Source organism: Leiobunum rupestre, chromosome 10, assembly GCF_980474605.1.
Source record: "Leiobunum rupestre chromosome 10, qqLeiRupe1.1.hap1, whole genome shotgun sequence".
Taxonomy (NCBI): domain Eukaryota; kingdom Metazoa; phylum Arthropoda; class Arachnida; order Opiliones; family Sclerosomatidae; genus Leiobunum; species Leiobunum rupestre.
Genome location: NC_143393.1, coordinates 43,945,730 through 43,968,393, shown reverse-complemented (window position 1 = coordinate 43,968,393; position 22,664 = coordinate 43,945,730). Strand labels below are relative to the sequence as shown.

Genomic DNA, 22,664 nt, shown 5'->3' with positions numbered 1-22,664 from the left:
GCCCGTGTGAACCCGCCCTTTTGGTTATCATTTTCCTGGCAGTAACTCCCAAATCCACCTCACACCCAGAATCTCATTGGTTCCCTAAAATTAAAGCACGTGCCGGTGATATTCCCCCCTCTTATGCCGCTGATTTAAATAAGAACATGATGTGTCTCAACATAGAAACTTTCCAGTCTTCCTCAATATTCGCAACCGAAACGAGTTTAGGTGTCGTAACGGCGCTAGCTTCTTCAAGGTGGCACCTATGATCTAGCGTCTGCTACAGACAAATCAAAAAGTCACAAGAAAGTTTTTTCTTAAATATACGAAATATAAGCAAACGATGCAAAAATTATATTAAAATGCGAGTATCATTATTTATCAATTCAAATTTACGAATAACGATGAGGAAAAACTATCTAGGTTTCAATGGTGAACCAAAGGGGGCGTAGCGATAGTTTTCGGTCGCGAATTGCTTTCCTTGACGGTGTAAAATGTAAAAAATACACTCCTTATACCACTTGGGTATATTTACTCATTTATAAATCATATTGATTCATTAAAATAGTATTAGAAAATCACCATACTAACGTATTTCCCGTGTACTGTTTTTTTTTTTTTTCAACAGAAAAGTGTTTTAGAAAATCAGCGGGAGTCTGCGAAGGTACGTGTTTCAAGCTAATAAAATTAGCAGAATAGGGAAGTGAATACTTTCCTCTTATATACGTCTGGTCTTACGATTATTCAGGCATCTACCAGATAACAATAACAAGCGACGCAATTTAAGCCAGATGTTATGCCTCACTTTTAAATAGGGTAATTTTCTCGTTTCGTAATTACGATCAGCCTACTACATAGCTGCTTTAGCACAGGTCAAAAATTTAATTAAAAAGCGCATAGTGATTCGTCAGGTGTTTATAATATTTTCCGACGATTTTTAGAGATTTTCAATAACATTTTTAAGGCCAAAATTAGTAAAATTTTTACTTAATTAAAAAAATAACCAGAGCTTTAAATGATAACGGAATTTGTCACAGAACTATAGTAAACTTACCTTCAAAATATTTTCTAAATAAAATGGAATTCACTGACCGACTGACCGTTCCCTTAATTTTTGGCCTATTTTCAATAACCCTGAAATTTCCCTGACCTGTGTCAACCCGTTATTAAAAAAAAAAACTATTTTGCCAATGAGAAGAACACAATTAAAAATTTATTATCTTTAATGAGGTAAAATGCAGCCAACTTTTTGATTCTTATTTTTGGAACAGTTATTTTTCAATGCCATTGAATTTGGAATAACCTTGCCAATGCTGAATTTTTGGTTTAGTTTTGATCGCTTATTGGGTATATTAATGCTGAAAATAAATTTTAGTTGTCATTTTTTTTATTCTGAAAATGTATCAATATCAAAGGCGTACCGAGGGGCATGTTGAGCTGGGTGCTAAAAGACCCAAAATTATTCAACTATTTATGTTGCTTATATTCAAATATTCCTAAAGGTCCTTTAGATGCGTTTGACGCTTTGAATTAATGTTAAGTTTTTAAAACTTTTTAACATTTTTAATGAGGGAACTTTAATTTAGTAATGACAAACATCGGGGGCACAATATAAAAAAAATTGCATTTGCACAGGGCACCACGACCCCTTGGTTTTTTTGTGTGATTTCATATGCTTTTTTTCCCTACTATTTTGTAATGTGTGTAATTCTTTCTCCTAACCTGTTTTCAATGAATCATTATATTATTATAACCCCTCGGTACGCCACTGAGGAATATTGAAAAAAATTCAAATTAATTCAGATCGTGACAGACAGACAAACCATTTTAAAAACAAGTAGTCCCTATTTATTTACCCATTGTGAGAAAATTAATTTGCATATTTAACAAATATTTGAACACCACTTTCTGAATTTTTATGTTGTTTCTAAACAACGCAGTGTTTTGTAAACCTTACATTAAATTGTTCTAAATTAAAAAAATTAAAGATTTATAATTTGAATTTATAATTACTTTTCCCAAAAACCTTTTATTTTTAAATATTTTCATAAATTTATCAAATTCATTTACCTAATTTGAGAAAGCTGTTCTTTTTTCCGATTGATTAATTTGCATATATTACAAATATTTGGACTCTGACTTTCCAAATTTAAATCCTGTTTATCAACAATGCGATGCTTGTGCAAACCTAACATTGATAAAAAAAGTGTTGTAATCAAAAGAACGAAGGACTTATAAGTTAATTAACCTTACATTTATGAGGGGAAGTGGCTGCTTTATCACTATTATCTTGTTCACTACTTGAATCACTATAATTTAACAATTTTCTTTAAATAATTTCCAACTATTAAATATTAGTACCAAATATTTTGAACTAACATTAGTTCATTTTCCTCATGAAAACACTCTTGACAATTAGATTCCCTAAATTTCTGTAAATTATCAAAATATACTTCTGACAAGGCAAGAACCGGAAGTTTCATATTATCGAGAGATCCAGCTACAAAGTCGTAACCTAATAAAGGATTTCCTCTTGTGTTCCAAAAATCTGACTCCTAGAAATGTTTTTAGGTTTTAAACGAAATATTTTTGGGCTATAAAATCTAAATAAATATTTTACAGGTTTGACTTTACTGTACTGAATCACTTGATTTTCATCAATGTGGTTAGGTGGCCGTAAATTTTGTGAATCACTTAACCTAAAAATGTATTTGTAAGTTAAGATTTTACATAAATTATATTTTATATCTGCAAATGATAATATAAGCCAATTATAAAGAATACCTTTTGAAATACGTGTCTTGTAATGTCTCCTCGTACACATTTTCATCTCGTAGCTTTTGCCTTTTAGACTTCTGAATTATATCTTTGAAAATACCACGTTCTGATGGTTTAAGTAGTTCTATTTCTGGCTCAAACTGAATTTCTTTGAAGTTATTCCCTACAGATTGATTTATATCTCTAGTTGAAGATAGTTCTTCATTTGAAATTGAACAAATAGGGTTTACATTATTTTCATCAACTACTTCTTTGCATTTTTTAATTTTTCGAACAATTTTTCTGCATCCTCTTTCTACTAATGTGGTTGTAACACTTTCACTATTCCTTAGCTCTTTTTGGTGCAGTACAACTGGTTTCACGGTTATTTCATTTACATTATTTATGATATTCCCATTGAAAATTGGATCTCCTTCATTGATGTGATATCGATTTTTGTATTTCTTACGTTTGCATCCCGTATTTCCTTGGCTCAAATTAGATATTTTTCTATCAATTTCTTTCTGCGGTTTAGATTTAAGTCTTTCTAAGGAGACAATTAACTTATTCTGGCCTATATCTAAGGACTCCACAAGCCCTTTATTAATGTTACGAAGTTTATTACGAAGTGCACTTTCATTTACAATTGGCAAACTACTATTACTCATATTCCCGAATTTTTTTTTAATTATCCAATTAATAATAAACAAATAACTTAGATTTTTAACTCTCCTCTCACACAACAAGCTAAATAATAGATTATCATTTATCAAAATGATTTGTTTACGCCATTACGTCAGACTTTCGTTATGGAAACCAACGCCACGGTTTCCGAGAGGTGCTGCCACCTTTGTTTTTTTGAAAGAACTAAAACTTTATTTAGCTAAAAAGAAAAACGAATCATCGACAATCAGCGTTGCCAGGTCAAAAACTGAAAATTATTGCACCCATGATCGAAAATTATTGAATTCTTGGAAAAATTATTGCATTTCCTCTTATAGGCCGTATTCAAAGAACTTGTAGTTATTTAAAATTTTAATATTATTTTCTTTATGAAACGCGAGCGATGAAACGAGTCAAAACCACCCAATTTAGATATATAAAAAAATAAGAGATGGCGCTATCGTGCTGGAGTTGTAACTTGTAAGATAACGTTTTTATTTCGATTTCACGTGATTTGAATTCAAATAAAAAAAATAGCTAAATGTGAATGTAACGCGCTATATCGTTCTATTCCACCTTGGAGGAATAAAACAAGTATACAGGAGTTGCGGAGAGCTGCGAAATCGGTTTCGTCAGTGACAGTGAACTCGCGCGAGACGGAGGGGTTCAAACGCGACTAGCGCCAGCTGCATACGGAATTTTGCAACTATTCTCATTTTATATCATTGTTTTCGCGTCGTCTGGTTTGTTTTGAAACATTTCTAAATTCTTTGCGCCTTTTTCCAAAATGACTCGTATTTGTTTGGAGGAATAAAACAAACCAGACGACGCGAAAACAATGCTATGAAATGAGAATAGTTACAAAATTCCGAATGCAGTTGGCGCTAGTCGCGTTTGAACCCCTCCGAATCGCGCAAGATCACGGTCACTGACGAAACCGATTTCGCAGCTCTCCGCAACTCCTGTATACTTGTTTTATTCCTCCAAGATTCCACAAGCTAATATTTCAGCGCGAGGGCGTTTTATAAAAACCCGCTCTTAGCTTTAACAGTACAATGAAATTAATCAAATCATTTGAGTTTAGTAACTTTAGTTGTGAGCATAGAAATCTTATACTCCTACCTAGAATGCTCCGGTCTACGGGAGAACCTGACGCCAGGACATTTTGTAGTAACGACTAATGATTATATAGTCTTTGCTTAAGCTTCAGCCAATCAGCGGCCATTCATTGATTAAGTCAAGCCGCTAGCAGGCTTGGAAATAAGCGGTGGTCACTGGGTCAAAGACCAGTTTATTAATTGCTCGGACCAGTTTTTTTATTCAAAAGCTAGGGGTTCATTAGTCCAGTGTCCAGTTTATTAATTCAAAATTATCTACCGTATTATTAACCAACTGGTCTACGTGACCACTTAAATAATTCAAGAGTTGGGAGTCACTGGCCAAATAGACCAGTTTAAAAATAAACCTTATTTCCAAGCCTGGCCGCTAGCGCCATAACATGGCGGTTAAAAATAGTAAAAGATCAGACGATTCTTACAGGATCCATCCCAAGGTTCCTATAAGTACAAACGCACTATAAGGTTGGCTTTTGTAAGAGGGGCGCGAAGGCATAGTGCGTTTGTACTTACATGAACCTTGGGTTTTATCTGACCAAAATGTTTTCCATAATAAAGGTACAAAACTGAACCGAAATCATCCTCCTTGAAATGCAGGCTGCATGTTTTTTAACCATAAACTTCTAAGGCTTTCATCGCTAGTCAACTCGTGAAAAGATAGGTCTTGCCTATTTACATGGTTTGATGTACAATATGGTACCCAACACGAAGGCATTGTGATGAATATTTTTATCTTTTACCTATTTAGTTCCAAATATGTACCTAAGTATCTTTTATCTTCAATAAGATATCAAATTAGTTTTCAGATTCTTAATCTTAAAACTAATATGATATTATCATAAGTGTATAATATTGTTACATAAGTGTAACACTTCCTATTCTTCAAAGTTTTATTGAGAGCTATTTAAAAGACAGAATGCATTACGGGCTTTGTCGACGTTTTGCGCCCGCTTGCTAACGCGTCACACGTAGCCATTAACAGCGCCTCGCTAGGGGGAGATTATCCCCTTGTGATGACGTCACTCCGTTATAGTTTTCTGTAAAATATTCGACAAAAGTGACAAACTTATGGAACACTATTACAGACTTATGATATTATTAAGTGGGGTGGCGGAGTGGTTAGCACTTTCGCCTCGCAGCAAGAGGAGCCGGGTTCGATCCCAGCTTGTGGCACTGGGTGAAAACTCGGAACAACTCCTTCTGCGTTGAGTTTGCAAGTTCTCTCCCCACTAGTTTAAGGGGTTTTCCCCCGAGTTCTTCGGTTTTCCCTTCCATAAAAACTTGTCTAGGTTAACGGTAATAGTTAGTGTAGGGAGCTGTTGGCTCGATCTCGTGGCATGCAGGGCTTGCCACCACCCTCCTACGCATTGTAACCCGGCCACCTGAATTAAGGGCTTCAAAAGTCGCATGATGACTTAGGCCTAAGGTGGTGCCTTGGGTATTAGCATACCTGATTATTATTATAAAGATTTATAAAGTTTAAGAGAGACATTATTTACACATCAAAACGCTCAAAACACCTCTACAGCCTTCAAAACTATGTGGTCCAATATGGCGCCTTCGCGTAAAAAACACGTCTCTAACGCGTCTTTAATTAATTTTTATAAGGTAATATTTTTTTATAAATTGATATAAAAACCTAATAATAATAATAATAACAATAACGGAAAGTGGAAAACCGAAGAAAAAACATTATTCCGCCTATGGCAACAGTAGGTTTTTGGTCGTACGTAGCGCCCTTAGCGGGATTATTCACTCACGCAAATTAACATTAGATGCGACGCGATTGACACGGCCGCTAAAGCGCGGTACGCGCGTTCGAAGTTGGCCGTGGAATGGTAACGCATTGATTCTAGCTAGGAGGATGAAAGCGGGCACGTAGTTTTCATCTTCCTAGATTCTAGTGGCCTCGGTTCAGCTTCATTCAGTGGCGTCGTCAGAAATTCGTCAAAACTACCTGACTCGAACATCACGCCACTGGTCACACTGTCCAGACAATGATATAGGGATATTTTCTAAGGGCAAAATCAACGGACATATCTATATTTGGTTAGCTTTATCCTTATTATCAGGGCCCCAGAGATCTTATCAGCTCGTAGGGCCCAGATTAAGAATTTTAGATCACGAAGCATTTCTTGGTGCGAAACACCTTTGCACCTAGTGGTGAGAAAATAACTTTATTTTATTTGCCAGCGGGGGACTAAGGAGTGCGAGTCGATGTTTTTTTTTAAAATTGACAAATTGAATTGAACCGCGTGATACGGGTTGTCTTGGTGGGAGAGCTCTTCCTCGGAGTCTGTTTCCCGCGGAATCGAAGGGAGAGGTCCATCTTTCCCCGAAGGTCACCGAGTTGCGAGAGGGTCAAGATTATTACTCACGTTGAATTATCCATTTATGAAACATTACGTTTAGCGATTTCACTACATCATTAATTATCTGATCTTGTCGGCTGAGCAGTGGGCTCCAAATAGACGCTTCAACAAAACAATTTCAAGGAAATTGCCAAGAAGTAATATTTCCGGGAGTCAGGACCTGTAAGTCTCTGTTTATATAGTGCTTGTTGGAATAATGGTAACGTTTCCATTATTTCAACAAGCACTATGTAAACAGCCTTATTATGTCAAAAAAGCTACCGGGTTAAAAGGGAACGCTTCTTGCTGTCGTAAAGGTGAAAACTTCCATTATTTTAACAAGCACTATATAAAAGTGCCTTTTAGGTCCTTGCTCTCGGAAATATTACTTCTTGGCGAATTCCTTGGAGGATGATTTATTGAAGCCACTATTGAAATATCAGATTTTAAAATTGACCACCAACTAGTTTTCTTTGGCCGTGTTTTCTAATAAAACAAAAATAGCACCAGGAGTGTATTCTTTTAAGTGCAAAATTTTAATTTACGTTGAGTTGGGAATATAGAACTTCTTGAGGAACACTTTCATGAAATCATGTATCGGCGCTCACATCAATCATTAGTTGGTGGCGTCACCTATAGCGGTTTCGGCTCTAGGTTGATTTCCAGAAAGTGCCCCTGGGCAGCCATCAAATACAAATTTTGGCTCTAGAAGTACTATATTCATAACTCAATGTTAATTACCACCCATAGATATATAAAATATTATAGATCCACATTTCTACGAGGGACTTATACGGAAGCGGCAACTAGCAGACAATGTGTATTTTTTGGATGTGCGCTATAGCGCCATCTTTCCACCAAAAGCAAAAAAAATAATAACTTCAAATCCACGTTACTCTAGAGCTATCAACATTATTAGGCCTAAGCTACCGCGTTCTGTTTTCCAAATACTAATTTGTCACCGATAGATAGTGCATCCAGAAAATATGGATCTTATGCTAGCTGTCTCTTACAAGGAGAGTCTCCTTAGGAGACGACCCGAGGTGTAACCCACCGATTTTGCTTAAACTCGGTGAATTAGTAGACCTTAACGTAACTTCAAAATTCACAAAGGGAAAAGTCACGCTGGGCTTTCGTTTTGCAATGGCAACCGAAAAGGTTTTTGTCAACACCAAATCCAAATTTCTCTATGTGAAAATACAAAGAAATTTCAAAAAAATATGTAAAATGGGAAAGGTTTTGTATTTTTGGGTAGGAGAGACTATTTTTGGGTGAATTGGTCCGCCGTTGGGTAAATGCGAGCGAGGTAGGGTAAATTGAGGTAAGTTCAAATATTTGTGAATAATTGCTAATTAAACTAACAAAATTGAAATTTATTTAGATAAATTCGACTAAATTGGACCGATTTAAAAATATTGGGTAAATCCGAAAAACACAATAAATTTTGGTATATTTATGTTAAGTACGAGAAATATTTGGCAATATAGGCCTACCTAAGTAATAACGTGTAAATTTTAATTAATTTGAGTTAATTCGTCTGTATTGGACAAAGTCGATTAAATTGGGTAAATACTGATAATTTAAGGTAATTTACCCTTTATTACTTATATTGTCGAATATTTCTCGTATTTCACTCAAATTTACCAAATTTTACTGAATTTTTCGGTTTCACACAATTTATTGAAATTGATCCAATTTAGTCAAATATATCTGAATTAACTTATATTTGGTTCATATATTCGCAAATACTTTAACTTACCTCAATTTATGAGCATTTACCCTAGCTCGCTCGCATTTACCCAATTACGACAGAATAATTCACCCAAAAATACTAAAATGTTCCCAATTTATATATTTGTAGTTATTCATCTTCGTATTTAACTCGCCTTTACCTTAAGTAATATATTTTTATTTAATAGTATTTACCCAATTTAATTATCTTTGTCCAATTTAGACAAATTTACTTAAATAAGTCGTAACTTACCGAACTTTACTATCTCTTACCCAATTTAACTCGGATTTTCCGTAATATATTAACATTACCTTAAATTATCAGTATTTAGCCAATTTAATCGACTTTGTCCAATACAGACGAATTATCTCAAATGAATTAAAATTTACACGTTATTACTTATATTGCCGAATATTTCTCGTATTTAACATAGGGTCAGTCCCCCTATTATCGGACAACTGATAGAAAATTCATTTTTAAACTAAGGTAAACAGCAGAGAGCCTTTTTTAAACCTCAGAACTATGGAATATGGAACATTATTGACTAGATGCTTTGGAAATTGTTTTTAAAAAATATGTAAATTAGTGCTAAATTTAAAAATTAATTGGCTAGTACGAGTACCTATTATCGGACATTTGGATAATGAATCGGACACCACTGGTCCTTTTATCGGACGATGTACGTTTGGTTCGGACACTAGGAGCTAAGAACCGGACACATGAACTTAAGTTTCGGACACCGGTGCCTTTCAACCGGACAAGGGGCCCTTAAGACCGGACATTGTCTACATTTCCACTGGTTCCGACTTCATCTAGCGTGTTTCGGGCCCTGTTAATAATAGAGCTTCGATACTGGTCCTAGACATCACCGGGTTTCATTGCGGGCCCTCTTAATAAATGAGCTTCTTTAAGGCCCTGTACAACATCGGGCTTCGCTGCGGGCCCTATTAATAATAGCTCTTCATACCGATATCATGGGAACTCGTTACGAGCCCCGGTATCAGCGGAACTTTTTATGGGCCCCTGATATCATCAAACTTCGCTACGGGCCCTAGAAAGCTTTGAGCATCGTTGCAGGCCCCAGATTTTATCGAACCTTGTTATCGGGCCCCAGAAATCAATTAAATCGTTAAGGGCCCCAGATAGCATTAAACCTCATTACGGGCCCCAGATAGCATCAAACCTCAATGATCTGGTTCACACTTCTCAGTTGTAACTAATCTAATCGTTCTAGTAATAATTTTTAATGACCTTGACGACTTGGTTCAAGGTCATTGTATTTTCGTTATTCAGTGACCCCCTAAGCGAGAGTTTAGGTTTTTCGTGAATTTCAATATCTCTCGTGGTAGTGTCCTAAAGTTAAACAAAGACCAAATATTCTAGAGGGAGGTCGTTATCTGGGCGGTTTCACCCCTCTGACGTCGGAAAATGTCCTCCCCCCTTATTTAACTTTATTTAATGAATCGGTTCCCGTTTATTTTCCCTTTATAATATTTTTACGTTAAATCCTTATTTCCCTGAACTAATATTCATGATAGATGTCTGACAGGCAATCCGAAAATTAGTGTAAGACGTGTCCGATAATAGGGTTTTAATTACAATACGTAATCGAATTGTTTCTTTGCAATAAGAAAACGCAAAGCCATTTTTACTATAAAAATTTATAGTGAAATATTCAGTCTTTTCATTGATACCAAGAATATATAATTAACAACTACTAAAGCGCTTGAAAATAATATCCAAAAACCGGAGGGAGAGTAATTTCCTCTCCCCCTTCTTAATTTAAAACAAAGAAAACTTAGTGACCCCGGTTCGATGCTGCTTTCTTCTTGCTACAGGGGCCGGCGCCCCTGTTAACTATTCTGAAATATAAATGGAGATACAACCTATAGAAAAATGTATTTTGTTTGGTTTTTCTTTCACGGGATTTTTTTGTATAATATTAAAAAGAATTCTGTCCGATAATAGGAGTGTCCGATAATAGGGGGACTGACCCTAAATATACCAAATTTTTTTGTGTTTTTCGGGTTTACCCATTTTTTTTTAAATCGGTCCAATTTAGTCGAATTTATCTAAATAAATTTCTATTTTGTTAGTTTAATTAGAAATTATTCACAAATATTTGAACTTACCTCAATTTACCCTACCTCGCTCGCTTTTACCCAACGACGTACCAATTCACCCAAAAATAGTTTATCTTACCCAAAAATACAAAATTTTCCCATTTTACATATTTTTTTGAAATTTTAATTTTTTGAAATTTTAAATTTTTGAAATTTTAATTTTTTGAAATTTTAATTTTTTGAAATTTTAATTTTTTGAAATTTTAATTTTTTGAAATTTTAATTTTTTGAAATTTTAATTTTTTGAAATTTTAAATTTTTGAAATTTTAATTTTTTGAAATTTTAATTTTTTGAAATTTTAATTTTTTGAAATTTTAATTTTTTGAAATTTTAATTTTTTGAAATTTCTTTGTTTTTTCATAGGGGGGGGGGGGACCCTTGAATTATTTGATTTTCCCATGTTAAATCACATAGAGAAATTTAGATTTGCTGTTGTCAAAAACCTTTTCGGTTGCCAAGGCAAAACGAAAGCCCAGCGTAACTTTTGCCTTTGTGAATTTTGAAGTTACGTTAAGGTCTACTAATTCACCGAGTTTAAGCAAAATCGGTGGGTTACACCTCGGGTCGTCTCCTTGTTAGTTTCACGGCCCGTATGCCAATATAATCTACGCTGCGATTAGCAGAGTATATTTAAACAGAGTACAGAAAATGCTTGAATCTAAACAATTGTCTAAGACCTAACATTTTTTAAATTAAATTTACTCATGGGTCCCGTGTTATCTTAAAACCCATTACGTTCGCAGGTTTTTCTTTAATGATCTGTGTACGGAAGGGATGCAAATCCGTCTATTTTCACAACCTGTTAATGTACTTCGCCCTGTTTCCAGACCTTGCGTAGGTCCCGCAAATCTACTAACACGGCCCTGATTTTCAGTCTATTTCAAAGAAAATAATCTGAATCTGAGAACACTGTTATCTTTTTATGTTGGACCATAGCCAACTAGATTAAACCAAAAATAATGTAAAACCCGCCGGGAGTAGTGGCGTACTCCTGTAAACCCAAGCGTCTGGGAGGCAGAGTTTGTGGATGGCCGTTTGATGACGACCACCACTCCCCCAACGGGTGGTCGGAATACCTCGGCCACGAGTGTTTCCACCCCTGTCCACACGTTACACATGTCTCGTCCTGATTAATCACATCTTCGCCGGGCTCACGGTCTTCTCAGACTCAATTAGCCCTTATTTCTTCCTTCTTTGAATAAAAAAAAATGTAAACCTCGTATCCTAGATTCGAAATCAGAAAGCTTTCGGATTGATGGCTTTGTAACGAAGGGTTTACTTCCGGCACGTGACCTCCAAAATGTCGGCCTCTATCAGTCGCTGTATTGCCCTATGACGGCCAAGGTTGGTAAAATACTGCGTATAATAAGGTTAGCTCTTTCGACGGGGTCTGTAGAGAAGCGCTTCAGCTGGTACGTTGGGGGCTTGCCAACTACCGGCCCACCTTCAGTGACGTCGCTGGTTGACAGGAGACCAGAAACAAGCCGCGGGGAGGGTAGTAGAGCGCGAAGAGAGAGAGAGAGAATAGAGAAATAAGTCGAAATAAAAGAAACCAGAAAAAATGCGGTATAGAAAATAAATACGTGCGGTCGTTTTCGCTTCAATTTTACACTTGTTTTGGCACTTCATATATATTTCTGTAAGTATTATATTCTCTAAATTATTAAAACTTCCAGTATTAGCTGACATTAAACCCAGAACTTTTATAAGCTTGTTTAATAAGTTCGATTCCATAAGCCTTAGCATAGGGCCTATGCCTAATATTATTGTAAATTAATAGTGAAATTGTAAAAGTGATAGTTTTAAGATAAAGTTGGAAAGGAAATAAAGTTGTAAATTTTTTATCAATAACCTAACTAATGAACTTGTGCCATTATTTTCTGAATATGCAAGAAAGATTGTTTTTTGTTATGTAAAAATGAGAACTAGAATTAAATATTTAAATTCAAAAACTATTACTGCGGCCCAAGACAAGAAAAAAGATAAGAAAACTTAAAAATTAAGTAGTTGTTTTAAAAATAAACTGCCTTTTTGTTCCGTTGGCAGATTGAAACGGAACAAAATGTTCAATTTTTAATTAATTTCAAAATGTGCCTTTTCAATATTAAAATAATCCTATTTTTTATTTTCATAAAAGTTTTATTAAAAATATAGTTCTTTCTTTTGACCACGTCCGACCACAATAATTGAAAATCTCAAAAATAATTCCAACTTATTTATAATATTCTTTCACATTCTCCCAAGATTTTGCAATTTCACCACATTTTGGAAAGATTTTTTTTACCCAAGACAGACAAACTACACGGTACTTATAAGACACCCTACTCTCCGTGTCTACGGGAAAACCGTCAACCAGCTACGTCACTCGCGCGGTAGAAAGAGACCTAGCGTGTTTTCTCAAAAGGAGCGCCGGGCAAAAACGCGAATGCGCTCCCCTTGTATGACGGCCAGCTTTGATGATGCGCTATGTGTAGGATTAATAGAAATCAATATTTTCTTAAAAATTAATTCGTACCTGCTTAAATTTGTAAAATTATTCCACTGAATCCCCTATCAAGTTTCAACGGCTTCCGCCGCGTGGCCCAAATGATGGATGACTAGTTGACTACTGCACCAATGCGCCGACCCAGGAAGGATACATCATCCTTCAAGTGGCCACTATTGGTGTCCTCAAAATTCCAGTTTTTAAGAAAACTATGTTTGGACAGCTGTGTATTTTGTTTGCCTGGCAGCGCTGTTTATCCATACAGAAAAGGACGGACGTTAGCGACACCGAAATATTTCCATAAACTGTTGATCGGGATTCGCCACCTTATCGACCGTCAATAAGACTATACAGCCATCTTGGAAAATGGCGACCAAAATTCACCAAATGCTTGTAACTTTGCTTCTATTTATCGGATAGACCAAAACCTTGTAATTTTGGTTCTATTTATCGGATAGACCAAATGCTTGTAATTTTGCTTCTATTTATCGGATAGACCAAATGCTTGTAATTTTGCTTCTATTTATCGGATAGACCAAAACCTTGTAATTTTGGTTCTATTTATCGGATAGACCAAATGCTTGAAACTTTGGTTCTAATTATCGGATAGACCAAAAACTTGTAATTTTGGTTCTATTTATCGGATAGACCAAATGCTTGTAACTTTGGTTCTATTTATCGGATAGACCAAGTGCTTGTAATTTTGCTTCTATTTATCGGATAGACCAAATGCTTATAACTTTGGTTCTATTTATCGGATAGACCAAATGCTTATAGCTTTGGTTCTATTTATCGGATAGACCAAATACTTGTAATTTTGGTTATATTTATCGGATAGACCAAATGCTTGAAACTTTGGTTCTATTTATCGGATAGACCAAATGCTTGTAATTTTGCTTCTATTTATCGGATAGACCAAATGCTTGTAACTTTGGTTCTATTTATCGGATGGACCAAATGCTTGTAACTTTGGTTCTATTTATCAGATAGACCAAATGCTTGTAACTTTGGTTCTATTTATCGGATAAACCTAATGCTTATAATTTTGGTTCTATTTATCGGATAGACCAAATGCTTGTAACTTTGGTTCTATTTATCGGATAGACCAAATGCTTGTAACTTTGGTTCTATTTATCGGATGGATAAAATGCTTGTAACTTTGGTTCTATTTATCGGATGGACCAAATGCTTGTAACTTTGGTTCTATTTATCGGATAGACCAAATGCTTGTAACTTTGGTTCTATTTATCGGATGGACCAAATGCTTGTAACTTTGGTTCTATTTATCGGATGGACCAAATGCTTGTAACTTTGGTTCTATTTATCGGATAGACCAAATGCTTGTCACTTTGGTTCTATTTATCGGATAGACCAAAGGGCTCGGAAGGATGTTAATAAGGCGTTGTTTAATGTTGTTCTTTTTGCTGGCAACGTAGCAATTAATGGTCCAGAGGGAATTGGAATGAAGGAGTAAAATTAAGAATGTGAGTCACCTGTTCTACCTCGACTAGTTTACTACCCTTTGTTTATATGCGCCTGATTGAAAGCCTGACTACAAGCCAGCTATGGCTTTGCGGGATCAACCAGTTATTACATAAATATAATATAATGACACTGAATGAACTATAGGCAGTGGTTAAGATGTGTAGGAACTGACAAGGAAACTTACCTGACGTGTTTATCTCCGATTTGGTTCAGGTCTACCAACCCCCCGAAACTCGCTAAAGGGAAAAGTTACAATAGGCTTTCGTGGAAATTTTTCAGATTTTAAGAGTTCAAATGTTATAATTGTTTTTGAAAAAATCTAAACTTCAAATTTATAAATATTGAGGTAAATTAAAATAAAATTGGATAACTGTGAAAAATTGGGTAAATACGAGTAATTTAAGGAAAATGTCGGTAATATCTGATAATTAATGAGGAATATTGAACATTAATTATACATTAAGATGAAGTAAAACCAAGAATGTATTGAAGTTACTAAGAATATTTCAGCATAGCATTAACCCCTGGTACCATCCTCACAGCTTTTGTGGAGAAAGTTCGTCTGCATTTAAGGCGCATTCAAGGTCATACCATATAGCAAACTAGAATGGGAAAGCAGACGAATTTAAGCTACAAAGGCTGCGAGGATGGGAATCAGAATCCTGTAGTCCAATATTCTTAGTCACTTCAATACAATCTTGGTAAAACAGATAAAATGGGGTCAATTGGATGAAATTTGGAAAAATTCACAATTTCGGGTTTTTTTAGGTTAAATTAGCTAAATCAAGTAAAAAATTTAAATTTTCAGCATATTGGTTAAATTAGGTAAATTTGGGTGAAATACAATAAAATTATGAAAATGGATGATATTGGATAAGCTTTTCAAATTTGCGCTAATACAAAGAAAATAAAACCAATTCAAATGAACAGCGAATATTTCAAGTATTTTTGATGAAGTTAATGAAAGCTGCTTAAAATCCATCAAAGTTTCAAAAAATTAGATAAAATCATAATTTTGGTTTATTGACGTTTAATTATTTATTTTTTAATATAATTTGGGAAATTTCGAGCATTATAGTTAAAAGTTAGTGATGTTAGGTAAAATCACTCGCTCACAAATTGAACGAAATTGGGCAAACCTTTGAAAGAAGACCCGTAACAATGGGTAGACTTCTGGGACAAGTAATGTTAAAAATAAACTTCTAAATATTTCCAAATGTCTGGTATGGTTGTCATCTCTGATAGTATTTACGCTTTTTTAACGCAAAATCTGTTCATTAGTATCAATAATCTCCGGAGAATAGCCGTTGGAGGGTATCATCCATAATGCTCAAGATAGGTGGAGGGGTGGTCTTCAAAGTCGGAGTACACTGTCATCCCGCTACAACTTGGAACAGTTATGTATAAAGGACAAATGAAGATTCTGGGAGGTTTTCGTTTTCTAACAGCCATGGGTTTGGCGCGTACGATGACATCAAATATGTCAATAATTGGCCTACGAATACCAAAAATAGATGAAAACGCCTGTAGAAATGTTTAATTTCACGGGCAAATCTGCTGTACAGGAAAAACAAATCTCTAGGGGCTTTGCAAAGACTATAGAGCTATTATACAGCTTCATGTGATAGTCTTGGCTTCGCGGAAGTTAGTCAAGAAACTAGGAGCAATCATAACGCAGTACACAAATGGAGTGGTATGCTGTTGTTTATTTAGAACAAAAATGATATTAAGCAATTTATGGTAACAAGTAATTAATAATTTGAGTGACAGATGACGTGAAAATATTTAAACAATGTTAGGTCAATCGTATAATTGGGCGGCATCTTCGCAAACCAGGCGCAATTTATATTGATACCAGTTGCCACGCTCTTTTAAGCTATTCCCCAAGAACCACACTAGAGAAGCCAATTAGATTTCTTAGGAGGGTGGTGGAAAGCCCCTCACTCCACGCAATCCAACAGCTCCCTACACTTACTATTAACCTCAGCAAGGTTTTTGGAAAGTCGAAAGCAACCAGGAGATAACTTACACACTCAACGCAGAAGGATTAAGTCTGGAGTTTTCATCAAGTGACTCGAGCCGGGTGCTAACCACTTCGCCACCCCACGTGGTGGTAGCGAGCCCATCACGCCTACTGCTCCCTACACAAACTATGACCGTTAACCTCGACAAGTGTTTATGGAAAGGATAAACTGAAGAACTCGGGGATAACCAATTTAATTAAAGAACTTGGCGCAATTCTGCAAGGACACTCTTTCTTTGATAGCGCAAATAACTTTATTCAAACCAATTTCATAAATTTCTTAATTAATTAATTAAAATTAACCCAGACCACGTCAAGGAGACATCCCGAAGTGTAACCCACCGATTTTGTTCAAACTCGGGGGATTGGTAGACCTTCATATATCATGAAAAATCCTAAAGGGAATTTATTCAATGGGCAACCGTTTTGCCATGGCAACGAAAAATATTTTCGACAACAAAAAATTTAAATTTTCCCATTGAAAATAACATGGGATTCAGACCGATTCCTGTGAAACATTTTAACAAATTTTAAAAATTCGAAAATGCCAAAAATTGAAAAAATAGATAAAAATTGACAAAAAAAACATCAAAACTGATCAACTTTTGATCAACGAAGTTCGTAGGTCCATCATAAATATGAAACTTACACTCACTTAAAGTGTATTCTTCAAATGTTTCAAATGGTTGCATATCACCGGGGGCATATTTTCCACATAATTTCTCAGTTGCATGTTTTGAAGGGCACCGCAATTGCGTATGAAATTAGGTCACGATTTAGTATTATTTAAACATCCTTTTTATTGTCATGTACCCTGGTTCACCTGAAATGTAAAAAAGGTGTTAAAATTCTTTAGAAACCGTTCTTGTCTGATCCATTGGCTGTAGAACTAAAACCCGAAAGGATGCTCAGAAGATTTAAGATCAATTAACTATGAAATATTTTAAAGCGCTTACTTAACCTTTAAATGATGTGTGGGCTCTAGGCAATTTGCCTATATTGCCTAGGCAGAAACGCGGCCCTGAATCAACACTTTCTAGGGAAATCTATCCCAGAAAACTTATATAAAAGGGGACTCGTAACTTCACACTAAAATATTCGTCACTTTTTGACGGTGCATAAATTATTGGTAGCGCCATCATTTTTCCGCTAACGTCAACTTTTAAGTGCCTTTAAATATATTATTCACAAAATTCGTGAAATATTTAATATTTGATATTAATTTAATAAGAAATGTCAACGATATTATTCGTAATAATTCTTAAAACATTTAATATTTTAACTAAATATCAATTAACGATGAACTTCCCAAATATATTGAAACTGACAACAGATGTCTTATCAATTAATCGATTTTTAAGAAACTCCTGCCGCTGGATACTATAAAAACGTCAATTTATCTAGTAATAAAATGACACGCGGAGTCTCACGAACTGGAGGGCGTGAAAATTCTAAGAATAATGAGAATTCTCACCTCAAAATTTTGATGGTCTCTTCTCACGAGTAAGTTCTCTTGAGATGAGTGAGAATGCCTCACATTTGGAACGGGACGCCAAGCTTTTTTTCATGTAAAGGGGGGGGGGGGGCAAAAACACTTCTATCTTTGAAATATCAAAGCTATTTATAATTGTTTTGATATATAGGGGGGCGCGATTTGGATTTTAAACCGGGTGCCATCTAGGAGCAACAAACACAAGGAGAACGCAGCTAGCCTTTAAACACGCTAACGAAGGGTTGTGTACGAATTTCATTGGACGAGCGTCACGAGCCTTTACGCTGAATGTTTTACGGGCGGGGGGGGGAGACAATTTCGTAATTTTCCCCTTCCGACGGCAGCAGACGCTAAAGCGTCTAGCCAATGAAAAATGTACACAAGAAAATCCACGACTTTTGACGGGTTGCGTTCTCCTTGTGTGGGGTGTTGTGTTTGTTGCTCCTAGGTGCCATATACCCTCTTTCCGTACGCCTCTAAACTTACAGGAAAATGAATAAATCTAAGCGTCGTAATAGGTGCTTAAATACTTCTTTCTATAAAATCGTTCTTGACTGTCTTGCCAGCCCCCCCCCGCCTAACATTGCTGCCAGAACTTTGAAATAAGGAATTTTTTTAATGTAGAGCCTAGAGAGTTTAATTAAAAAACTGCCCTGTGATAGTGCCTTATTTCTCACACTGTTTGGAAGTATTATCTATGATCTGGCGTCTGCTACAGACAGATTAAGAACGTTTTTTCTTAAATAAAAATGAAAATATAATGAAGATTATATTAAAGTGCTAGTATCATTATTTATGAAGTCCAATTTACGAATAACGATAAGGAAAAGCTAATAACTATGGAATGTTAGGTGATTCACAAATTTGGATAACATTCAACACTTTTAAAAAAAGCAAAAACCTTTTTTTTTATTGTTCATATGGCAAAACCAAACTAATTGTAAAAACAAATACAGTAATAAATTTAGTGAGATTTTAAAGAAAAACATTCAATGGGAAAACATGAATTTAGTTTTAGAAACTATGCTATAAACCTAATAATTAAAGAAAAGAGACATTAGGTTTAGTTTCCGCTCAATTGTTCATAAATTTCTAGGACATATTCATCCCACTGAGCCTGGAAAAAATTGCCAGCAATTGGACTTCCTAACTTGTATTTTTTGGCAAAATTCCTAATTTTAAAGCTTCCCCTTCGGTTACTTGAACGATTTGTTAGTTTTTTTTCAGTAAATGTTAACTTGCCAGGTTGTTTGTAGAGCAGAAAAACATATCGGTGGAGATCTTTTGACAACATGAAATTAATTAGACTAGTTTGCAAGGCATAATGCTTTTAAAATTTTACCAGTTCCTTGAGGTGGACAAGCTCCTAAATATTCAGATAAGACTTCTCCTTGGGAAAAATTTGATCCTGGAATATTTACAACAAGCCAATGATGCCACTCTCGGAATTTTGGGTGTTGTCGGCATGGAGCATCTGGATCTATAAAATACCTCAATTAACAAGTTTGCTTTTCTACGTTTTACTTTAAAATTTGTACCAGTCATGCATAATGTGTAATATCCCTCAGGATCAGCCAGATAGCTGATAGATGGAGCATTTTTCACAATTGTTGGAGTTAATTCATTTCCCAAGTTTACGGAACCACCTTTATACGCAACCTTTCGTAAATATTTAGCATTAGTATCAGTATCCATATATTTTTCTCTTTAACATCAGCACAACCTGTATTATATCAGCTGGAGCCTCATCTATCACGTCAGGCACAATACCATGTTTCTCCAAGTTTTTCTGCACTTCCGAGACTCCAGTAACTAAACTAATATCTCTACCAAAAATGAGCAGATTTAAAATTAATCCAAGAGACAGAAACATTTGCATACATAGGACTGACAGAAATTAAAAATAATCATATCAGTAATTATATTCAACCAACGACATTCTGCCTAATCCCTATGCGTTAAATATAATAGATATAAATAAAATAATTTTTGAATTTTACCTTTTGTTATGTGACATATTTACCAACGCAGTTAAACTTTTAAATATAATGGGTTTTAGTAGAGCAACTGGAATTATTTATAGCAATAAAACAATTTTTGATTCAAAGAATCGTGCTGATTCATCAACCGTTTCAATGAGAATAAAAAATATGAGTGTCTGTATAAATTACTTATCAATAAGTTAGTTTATGTTATTTTTATCTTGCAAGAGGCACCAACTACTCATATAGTATTGCAACTTGCAATGATAAACAATCTATGAACTCATTGTAGAAATAGTATTTATTCAATGGGATTTTTAAAGGGGACTATAAACTATAAGTACTTTTATTTTGTGGTTAAATAAAACTCTAGAACAAGGGTTTTAAAATTTTTCCAAAAGAACCTTTGATTACTTTGATAAGATAATTAAGATAAAGTGACAATGTAGGTCAAGAATTTAATTGACCTTTCTTCTTTATATTAAAGGTTCTAATGATATGTATTTTTATATATCTTTGCTCTAGAATTATAGAAATAATCCTATTTAACAAGACATGTATTTAATATGAAATAATTATTAACTAATACTATAACATACATAACAAAATTTTCATGAGACATTCTTCAATGTTTTGTTACATAAATTCTGTGTTCCATACCCGTGTATACCAAGATTGAAAGCTATAATTAAAATTTGACATGTTTAAATTGGAATTATTTGTAGAAATCAAATTAAAACCCCATCCAAAATGCATACCGGCGGCATGGAACCTTTTCCCTTTGATTCAAGCTTTTCTGAATCAAACCAATGTATGCAAATTTCCCACTGCCTAGGCCGTTTTTTAGTTCATTATTACCTAACACTGGTTAATTTTTAAACTGTTTTATTGACCTAAATAGTTGAACTGCCGTTTTAATTAAATAACTAACATGAACAATTTTCCGAATCAAAAACAGGCTTACTAGCGCAACAAATTAACAGACGAATTTCAGAGAGCAGACCGCTGCATGGACTAATCACTTACCAAAATCACGGACATTCTATTACCCCATATTAGCGTAAATTAATTTCTAGGAACCTTGATTACCCAATCTAGAAAGGGATCTAGGGGAACTATTTTTTTTTAAGTAATTAGGGCGTGTGTGGGTCAATTCAGTCTGCTCAACCAACTAATTAATCAGGGGTGGATACTTGGTAACTTGAGGATAAGAACGGGACATCCGTGGCGGAAGTATGACAACCACCCGTTTGGGAGATTGGTGGTCGTCCTCACAAGGTCTGCTACATTATCTGCCTCCCAGACGCATGGGATTACAGGACTACAGCACTAGTAGAGCCTTATTCAGAACAAGAGACTCGATTTCAAAGTTTAAGAATTCTCCGATATAAATTCTGTAAAATCTTTGAGTATTTCTAACTCGAGTCCAATTTGGAGTATCTGCTTGACGCACCGCCGCGGAGCGGAAATGTTCAGCGTCTTTTACGTCACACCACCGTCACTAATAGCGTTTTCCATTTGATTGCTCGAGATTCACTCCGAATCTGTCTCTGACGTCAAAGATCTCGCTCCAATCGACTAGAGTAAAACCACAAATGGAACATTCCATTACATATTTTTGCACTTTGTTGTTTTTACGTCTGCTAGTAATTTGAATTTTCGCGTCTTGGTCTGCCATTTTGCAAAAAAAAAAATCTAAAAGGAACACGCAAAAATTTGCTCCGATCTCGATCTCGATCTGTTGATCTGTCGAAATCGGCAGATCGGTTTTAGGCGATCTCGGAGCTCCCGGGACTCCGGGAGCGGGAAAAGGAACACGCGAAACTTGATCGGAGCACGCAAATGGAACATAAAATGATCATCAGAGCGATCTAGAGCGCTTGAGAGCAGTCAAATGGAAAACGCTATAAATCACTTGGGGTACATTTTATCTCTTGACTCCCGTTTCAGCGCGAATTTTAAAAATCGGAATTTTTAAGCTTCCTATCTCTTCAAGAGCTTTGGTGATCGCATCACCATTTCCAAGAACGTTGCGCTCGGTTATTGTTGTATTAAACCCAGGTAGCAAAATGTGGTTAAAAAACCGTTTTAAAACCGTTGATAAATAGTAGGAAATCAAACGTTATAATAACGTAGATCATGTCCGGTGATTTATACTATAAAAATACCGTTAGAAGTACGTTTAGTTAACGTTAGTATTTTTCTAATAGTAACGTTACTTGTGCAACGTAAATAAAACGTTATACAAAAAACCGTTTATTAAACGTTCAATAAACTACCATAAAACGTTTTTCTAACGTTAGTGCTCTAATTGAAACCAACTGTAAATCAACGTATTTTAGGAGTTAAAATAACGTCGTTCTTATACTAGAATGTATGCCTTTTACATACTAATTAAAGCAGGCGTGATCTCCGAAATAGCTCAATTTTTATTTAATGTATCTCTCACATAAAAATTTATTGATAGCCATAA

General features: G+C 35.2%; 2 protein-coding genes across 2 annotated transcripts; both read right to left on the bottom strand.

The window, feature by feature from the left end:
• Positions 1 to 1,204: 1,204 nt before the first annotated feature.
• LOC149926000 (uncharacterized) lies at positions 1,205 to 3,549 on the bottom strand. Its single transcript, XM_090161838.1, has 6 exons — positions 2,767 to 3,549; positions 2,603 to 2,681; positions 2,362 to 2,537; positions 2,236 to 2,291; positions 2,053 to 2,170; positions 1,205 to 1,340 (listed from the first exon to the last, which is right to left on the bottom strand). The coding sequence occupies exons 1-6, from the start codon at positions 3,405 to 3,407 to the stop codon at positions 1,205 to 1,207; spliced, it is 1,206 nt and encodes a 401-aa protein (XP_090017964.1). The 5' UTR covers positions 3,408 to 3,549.
• A 15,590-nt stretch (positions 3,550 to 19,139) lies between these two features.
• Positions 19,140 to 21,152, bottom strand: LOC149925999 (protein D3-like). Its single transcript, XM_090160072.1, has 6 exons — positions 20,950 to 21,152; positions 20,791 to 20,873; positions 19,933 to 20,035; positions 19,748 to 19,868; positions 19,552 to 19,689; positions 19,140 to 19,490 (listed from the first exon to the last, which is right to left on the bottom strand). The coding sequence occupies exons 2-6, from the start codon at positions 20,811 to 20,813 to the stop codon at positions 19,273 to 19,275; spliced, it is 603 nt and encodes a 200-aa protein (XP_090016198.1). The 5' UTR covers positions 20,814 to 20,873; positions 20,950 to 21,152; the 3' UTR covers positions 19,140 to 19,272.
• Positions 21,153 to 22,664: the final 1,512 nt, after the last annotated feature.

Coding starts and splice junctions, on each gene's coding strand:
- LOC149926000 (XM_090161838.1), bottom strand. CDS start 3,407: ATGAGTAATAGTAGTTTGCCAATTGTAAATGAAAGTGCACTTCGTAAT. Junction 2,171..2,235: donor AGCCACTTCCCCTCATAAAT/GTAAGGTTAATT, acceptor TATCAATGTTAG/GTTTGCACAAGCATCGCATT. Junction 1,341..2,052: donor GAACAGCTTTCTCAAATTAG/GTAAATGAATTT, acceptor ATTTATTTTCAG/CATTAATATACCCAATAAGC.
- LOC149925999 (XM_090160072.1), bottom strand. CDS start 20,813: ATGTCTCATGAAAATTTTGTTAT. Junction 19,869..19,932: donor CTCCAGCTGATATAATACAG/GTTGTGCTGATG, acceptor TATTTACGAAAG/GTTGCGTATAAAGGTGGTTC. Junction 19,690..19,747: donor TTACACATTATGCATGACTG/GTACAAATTTTA, acceptor GGTATTTTATAG/ATCCAGATGCTCCATGCCGA.